Source organism: Cetorhinus maximus, chromosome 17 (genome assembly GCF_964194155.1).
Source record: "Cetorhinus maximus chromosome 17, sCetMax3.hap1.1, whole genome shotgun sequence".
Classification (NCBI taxonomy): Eukaryota; Metazoa; Chordata; class Chondrichthyes; order Lamniformes; family Cetorhinidae; genus Cetorhinus; species Cetorhinus maximus.
The window spans coordinates 63,121,266-63,129,313 of record NC_135895.1 but is presented as its reverse complement, the minus strand read 5'-3'; the positions used below and the strand labels follow the sequence as shown (position 1 = coordinate 63,129,313).

At 39.1% G+C, this 8,048-nt stretch overlaps 1 protein-coding gene across 1 annotated transcript; it reads left to right on the top strand.

Annotated features, from left to right (window-relative positions):
- Positions 1 to 5,365: 5,365 nt before the first annotated feature.
- foxd3 (forkhead box D3) lies at positions 5,366 to 7,361 on the top strand. The gene is made up of 2 exons (XM_078561321.1): positions 5,366 to 5,528; positions 5,726 to 7,361. The coding sequence occupies exon 2, from the start codon at positions 5,736 to 5,738 to the stop codon at positions 6,867 to 6,869; it is 1,134 nt and encodes a 377-aa protein (XP_078417447.1). The 5' UTR covers positions 5,366 to 5,528; positions 5,726 to 5,735; the 3' UTR covers positions 6,870 to 7,361.
- Positions 7,362 to 8,048: the final 687 nt, after the last annotated feature.

The window sequence follows — 8,048 nt, the reverse complement described above, 5'->3', positions numbered from 1 at the left end:
GTGGCAGGTTAGCAACAAATAAAAAAATACAGATGACACATTAGGAATCCGCGCGAAGATGGTGCACAATTTAAAAGAGAAGCCATTTTATATTTTAGATTGATTATTATATACTTCGCTGGTTAAAATCATATATGACTACAGGTAACATTGAGAGGGAACATGGGGTTCGATGTCATTAAAACGATAGACTAAGCTGTACTAGTACACAAAACTGATCTAAGTAGATAAATGTGTGAGTAACTGGAGGAATGGAATTTAGACTTCTTAAATTATAGATTGTTTTATCTTTGTCGATATTTTCTCCTCTTAATTATAGGTGGAATGCTGCTGAATACAGCAGTCGTGTGTGGATATTAAAATTCGCCCTGACGCTTTGTGAGCAAGCCTTGAAAACACACTGACAGTACCATTGAATATCTCTTTTGTTCGGACCACTTCTCTCTGGTTGTGAAAGCGGGGCTGCCCGCGTCGTATTTGCAAAAAAATATCAACAGATAAAAATGAGCAACTTCATGTTGTTTGACAGAGAGTTACACGTTGATGGAGTAGGTTCCTAAAGGGGGTGATAATAGCGAATCCAGCCCTTTTAGGAGCTTGAGCCTGCAGGCTACATGTGACCAGACCGTACAAAACCAAATTAAACATTTCTTTCAATAAAAAGTCATTTTTTATATCTTTAAACAATAAACCCGCATGATGTAGATTTTCACATCGCGGAATAAAAGAACAGTTTTCTGCAGAACGATGCATTTTGATTAAACCTGACATGCTGATAACTTCATGCTAATGTAAAATAATTAACATAATAACTATAATTAAGAGCGCGCCAACAATGCCATTAATTCATCACGAATTTCACTCGCATTCTAAACGCTGTCCAAATGCTGGATCCGAATTCTTTGAACCTTTAATTAAACGAGTTGCCTTTTTTATTAAGCACTGTTTGATTTGTATAAATTGGAGTTATCCTACTTACTTTTTCCTATCCATTATCACCGCAGTTTTTAACCCCCTCCCCTTTATCCTCTTAATTGGTTGTTACAACGCACATATAGATGAAATATTCTGTTTTGCCATTTCCCCGTATTATTATAGCTAATTGGAGATTTAAATAAATGTAAGCAATTTTATAAAATTGAGAAAGAGAGCGACCCGTTAATAAATACGGCGTTTGAAATTTTACTGCCAGGATATTTGAATCAACGTATTCAAACATATCGTGAAAATTACAGTGCCTAGTGTTAGCTGGAATTTGTTTCTTTATATATGAAAGGAAATATTAAAGAAGCCAACTAAATATGTCGCCGTGGAGGTGCTCGCTCGCTGAACAGTGTCGAGATATAATGGTGAAAGTGATGTTAATAGGGTGGGGGTTACTCTGATACAGACCCTGTATATAGTTGGTTAAAAGGTTTGATGCTGTTACTGGTCTCAGTTAGACGCCTAGTAAATGTATTGATTTTACTCGATGTGCAAGGAGTGAGAAGAGAATGCCACAGGTAAGGCTCTGCTGTTTCCCAGCTGTTTGCATGGTTCATGTTATCACCGTTCATATTTCCAATTGTTGGTTGAGGGGCTGCAATCCTATCGCATGAACGTAAAATATATTTTATTCGTCAGTATTGCTCCGTGTTGTGTAGCCGAAGTTTGGAGGCAGGCCACACACTGGGGGCTGAAAGAAAATTCCCTTTCAACTCACTTTCCCTCTTGCCGTGTACAGCATAATGGGATTTCTCTCCTAATAATCCAAGTGTAAGGTCGAGATTTTACATAATTCATCCAGGAGGCTAATAGGGTTTAAGGGGTGGAAATAGGACGTCTTTGATACCATTCCCGTGTTGTGTGTAAAGCGATTAGATCCTGACAATTGCACTTTACGGAGCCACAGCCTTAGGGATGCCGAGCTCGACTGACATCTGATCGCAATCCCATCAGATGGGTCCATATTCTAGCTCTATTTAACTGGGAAATTAGTAAAAGATGGACAAGTGTATTATAGTCGAATTTAAAACGCAACGTATGCACGGAGTGGGGTGGGGGGAGGGGAACCAAGCCATGACTGAAATTTTAAAAATCCCTCCATCCGTATGACTCTTCTATTATTTCCCGTTAATTTATATATTTCCCCTTTTTTAAATATTTCCCTACGTCTTTTCTTTCCTTTTACAGATATAGCTTTCACTATTCTTCATTCCTTTCCTCTGTTTCTTCCTCCATCCTACACCATCTTGACTGGATTAGATGCCCGTTCCTATTAGGAAGATACGCTCAGGATCCTGTTATTATTTTAAAAGGGATCTGTGACGCCCAGCTCCTCTCAGAGATTTGCTGCTTCTCATTAGCGACCTGAAATTAAATAAGATTATAGACGCTCTGAAATCTAAATCAGGTCGTTGTGAGCTGGACAGGAGAAGCGTGCATCTTATTTATTATTTGCCCTGTTCAACTTTCTGGGGGGAAATAGTTGACGTTTGAAGTTCATTGGTTTTGCCGCTTAGCTTCGCAAATGAGAATTCGCGCGGTGGTTTCAATCCACGTGTGCCTTTTATGCTAACCTAGGTCATTCTGAAATTACAGTTTATTTCTTGAGATTACAATATAGAACTGAAACAACCGCGCTGATATCCAAATCATTATTTCACCCTAAACATGTCTAATTAAGATTTGCTAAATTGGTCTGGAAAGGCTTTCTATAGAAATGATTGTAGAACAGACAGTTCTCTGTGTCAACACGGGGATTAGCACAATACATCCCTAATCGAGGGGAAACAATCCTTTTCACGCTAAGGGTCATAATTAATGGTATGATTTAATTAATTTGACTTTTATTGTGTTTAAGAAATACGCATCAAAGGGACCTGCGATCTGTGGGTTGTTTTTCTTAAAGTCCCTGCCCAACTCCACTGAGAGTTAAGAAGATCATCAGGGATAAATAGGATGATGCTTTTGGAACAAAGACGGCATTTTATACTCCTCTTAACGATGTTCTTCCGACCACGAAGCTGATCGCAATTGAAAGCTACAGCGCAGATGGTCGCATATAAGAGTCTTTTTTTTAAAAAAATCAAATAGTGCTGAAAAATGAAATCACTATCTTATTTTGCAGCTGCATTCCAGGCTCTGGGAACATTTAATTCATCTGGAATTCATACAAAGGAACTGTCATTATTTTTACCGTGGAACTTTTTTGAAATCCAGATTCAAACAGGAAGACGGAATATGTAAAAAGAACATGAAAAAAGGAGACTTTGTGTGCGAGTTGTGGTTGCCAATGATGGTTAGCCTACCAACGTAGCCTGTTTTAAATGAAGAGTGATTATAGAGCCCCCTGTTACAGTAACCTCTCCTGATCCCTGATTACACTAACATCAGTATTCTGCCTTAACAGTTAAAAGCCCATCGTTTTCAGCAGCAGAATGTACACCATTTTCGTCAAATGTGACACACGGAAAGTCAATCGCATAATTATAACGAATAAAAACGAAAAGTGTTTAAACCACATAAGTATCGAGGCGACTTTCTGGTCTATGCCAGCGCAAATCAGATTTTGTGAAGAATTTGATGGAATAATTTATTTGTTTTTAAAATAAATTTTGATTGTGGCAGTCGGACCTCGATGAAGTGAACAAACGAGAAAACAAAGTGATTTGTAAACAGAGATGTTCAGCCGTACTTGCACAAATGGAAACAGCAACCAACAAACACTCACAGCCAATTTTCAAGCACACAACCAAGTTTCCCCCCTCTCCTTTCCCTCTTGGTTTGGTTCAATTTTTCTTGTCCTTAACCATTGTTTAACATATCTTAATTCACTTGGATTCAGCACTCGTTAAAAACACACTAAGCTATACATCTTAATTGTTAATTTATTAATTGAAGCAAATAGTATCTAATTTCTACAAAAATAAGGACAGATGCCTTTAGAAAACAGTATCGTTTCGTTTATATTTAAACGCCGTAATAGTAACTGGTTAGAAATCCACTTCGAATAAAATAATATCGTAACATAAAATAGCAACCGTGCCAAAAATTGAAGTGAAATTCTATTGCCGGAGAATACGCCTTTAAAATGGAGACAGACAGTCCTTGGTTCTGTGGGGAAATTGCTTACAGTTTATAATATCATTTTGTGTCACAGGGAAGTCCTGTCAGGTTTAAATGGTTATTCATTCCTCCCATCGAAAACATGTCGTAAACCCATTCACATGGTTTTGTTAGTCTTAATAGGAGGGTGGAAAGAATAATTGATTCTTTTGTCACTTAAAGATATTCTGATTTGAGGAGGAGGAATTGGGAAACAAATCAATTCGATTTTAACCTCGGATCAAAACAAAACAAAAACATAAATGAAACCTAATATTCACACACAAAAACTTCAATGTTACCAAAGGAAAGTAAGAAACCAGATTTTCATCAAGATGTTGCTTTGGGGAAGGAATTATTGCGTTGAAATTAGGCTTTTGTCTAAAGGACGGTTGTCAGTTCCTGTTAAACTTCTTTGGAAAAGTAGTTTCCACGCTACAGATTCAAAAATCTTCTTTCCTGAGAACAGTATTGAGAAAAACGCTTACCTTCAGTGCTGTGAATGGCTCGTTCACATTCACCCACTCTCTCCCATTTCCTAGTTTTTCATATGCTAACACATAGGGATGATTAGCTCGTTAACACCTCTGCACATCCTGGTTCAAAGTTCTTTATTTGTAGCTATCCTTTTGTTATCGCACATCTCCACACACCCCCTTTTCGTTCCTTCTTTACTAAATCTAACAGATTAATCAATAGCCATTCTGCTGTATGTGCAGCAACCAATTTAATGCAGTTAAAATTCGCCTTTCTAACAAAAAATGTTGTTTAGATGCTGATACCTGACTGTAAGTCAATGTGAAGCGAAAAAAAAGACAATGCTAAGAAAATTAAACCGATCATTGTCTTTGTGAAGAAAGCTAATGTCACGCCAATCTACACATTTGCACATTCATCAATATGGTTGTTTTAATAACTAATCAAAATATTTATTTTCACGGTTTTGATTGGGAGGGGTAAATGCCCTGAAATAAAGGAAAATTAATAAACAAACATCGTAACATAGTTGTGCATTTGGCCAAAAAGTGCAACTGTAAAAAATGCGCCCAATTAAATAATTTGAGGTCTCGTCTTGCTCTGTTCTGCTCCCAAGTTTATTGACAAAGAATGCTTTGACCATCTTGATGAAATGCTGCTTGTAAGAATGAGTGGTGCTACTGTTGTCTTGGCCGGATCTATGTTGACGATTACATGAAATAACTCGAGTTTTGCATGGCTTAACAGAGGGAAGTCTGACGTTAGTCCCTCACGTGACAATCCTGAGAGTATATCTTTAACTGAAACAATCTTCAGACAGTCTTTTTATAATATAAAAAGGAGGCATAAAAAGCTGAAGAGCTGCGTACCCGAAAGCGGTTTTTTAAAAAACATTGAGAGAAAATACAGGAAAAAGTTAATAAGTTGCAATGTGCAAGTTGAAATAGGCTGTCAAAAAGTTAAAGGTAACTATTATTGACAGCCCCTTGACCTGCATTAAAAAAAGCGTTGTCATCTGATCTGCAAGGGACTGCCAGCTGAGACAGTGTGTGTGAGAGAGAGAGAGAGAGAGACGAGAGACAGGAGAGGGAGAGAGAGGGGAGAGAAGTTTCATCAGAAAAGAAGCCGAGTTCTCACCTTTTTTTTTGCTGATTTGTAAAAGGGAAAGCGTGATGACCCTGTCAGGCAACGGCAGTGCGAGCGATATGTCAGGGCACACGGTCCTCACAGCCGAGGATGTCGATATTGATGTGGTGGGAGAAGGAGACGAGGGCATGGGAAAGGACAGCGACTCTGAGAGCCACGCCACCCACGATCAGGGAGAAGAGATGGAGGAGATCGGGGCGAGGGAAATCGCGGAGAGCCCTTCCGCTATCTGCCAGCCTTCCTCGGAGGGAGAAGTAACCAAATCTGAAACTCAGGAAAGTGGTTCTTCGAGCGGCAGCACCGTCTCAAAGCCCAAGAACAGTCTGGTGAAACCACCTTATTCGTACATTGCTCTCATCACCATGTCTATCCTGCAAAGTCCCCAGAAAAAGTTAACCCTTAGTGGGATCTGTGAGTTCATCAGTAACCGCTTCCCCTACTACAGGGAGAAATTCCCCGCCTGGCAGAACTCCATCAGGCACAACCTGTCCCTAAATGACTGTTTTGTGAAGATTCCCAGGGAGCCTGGTAATCCGGGAAAAGGGAACTATTGGACCCTAGATCCACAATCTGAAGATATGTTTGATAATGGGAGCTTTCTTCGCCGGAGGAAAAGGTTCAAGAGGCAACCTGCAGACCATCTGAGGGAGCAGACTGCACTCATGATGCAGAGTTTTGGAGCTTATAGCCTAAGCGGTCCTTACGGGCGTCCCTATGCGCTGCATCCCGCCTCTTATCCTCATCCCTCAACTCTCCAGTATCCCTACATCCCTCCTGTGGGTCCCATGCTACCCCCAGTCGTCCCGCTCATCCCGTCCAGTGAACTCAACAGGAAAGCCTTCAATTCGCAGCTCAGCCCCAGCCTCCAGCTCCAACTCAGCAGCCTGAGCTCCACATCCATCGTGAAAACGGAGCCTACCAGCAGACCTTCTTTCAGCATCGAGAATATCATCGGGGTGACTAGCACATCAGGCAGCTCACAAACTTTCCTGCGGCCGCCAGTGACCGTCCAGTCAGCCCTCATCAGTCCTCAGCCCTTGTCTTTAGCGAGAAGCACAGCTGCAATTACCCCTATCCTCAGTGTCCCCACGAACATAATCTCCGGACAATTCTTACAGTCAGCAGCTTCGGCCGCCGCAGTGACCAAATGGCCATCTTAATACCTCCTCCACTTCCAACGGCTCACTTACCATATCCCTTTTTTTTTGCTCCTGTGGTAGTGGGTCGCACTGAACTTGACTGCGAATTATAGACTATAATCCTATGTTATATATAAAAAAGGAATGCTTTCTGTACAGGTAAATACGTTTGTAAATATTTGTATAAAGGACCTATCGGTTCATAGTCATTGAGTTTTATTTTTTAATTAGACTGTTTCACAGTTGTAGTATAGAGCTCTGGGCTTTCACACTTAATGTCTTTTTGAAAGGTTCATTGCCAGTAGCTTATTGACGAACATGTATAGATATTAAGGAAGACCGAATCATTCTAAAGAATTAATTCAACAGGAGAAAAAAATGTCAATATTGTATACGACTGCAAAAGCTTAAAGCCCTTTATATGAATTAAATATATGTATTCTATGTAGCGCTACCGTCGTGTTGTACAATGGGAATCAAACAACTTTGTAAATAAATTTTACAAATTGCAAACGTTTCTGTCCTTGTTCATTTCTAAAAAAAAAAGGATGCTGTCGGTCTTGCAGATTTAGAGTTTTTTTTCTGTCATAATTGCATTAAATTGGTTACAGATTGGGATATTAAAACACACTGTCATTAGATAGCGACCTCAAAAAGATAAGGCAGATTATTATAAATAAAATCTCTCTGAAGTGACGCCATAGAGGTCATTGCTGCTTTTTAAAATTAAAAGCCATTTAATAAGTAAACATTTTGCTGAAGGTATTAGTTGTGAAATTTGAGCTGACAGCAACTACTGTTTAACTTCATGGAAGAGGGGTTCGCAAGAGCAAATTGAAAAGGGCTCGACTGAAATCTGTTTCAATTCCATTTTAGTGATGAAGCAAAGTATATTATTTAGAAAATGTTAACATATAAAAGGTTGTATAGCACAGTCATATCAAATAATTATGGTGCTTTGTCGTAAATTATATATTTTATATCTAAATAAATGTGTTTCTCTGTGGACGCAGTCGCTTTTTTATTTGGAAACCCAAATTATTTATATAAAATTCAGCAAGTTATTAAAGCCAAACACTTTAAACTGGTCCAAAAGGTTTGTTCGAGCAGATTTTGAAGAAAAAAAAGAACCCGCCATCTGGAGTTGTAAATTCAGGCTTTTTAAATGAAATTTTATCATCTACATAATCACTGAAATAA

What these genes read in the sequence shown, in the direction of transcription:
- foxd3 (XM_078561321.1), top strand. Translation starts at nt 5,736, where the DNA reads ATGACCCTGTCAGGCAACGGCAGTGCGAGCGATATGTCAGGGCACACG.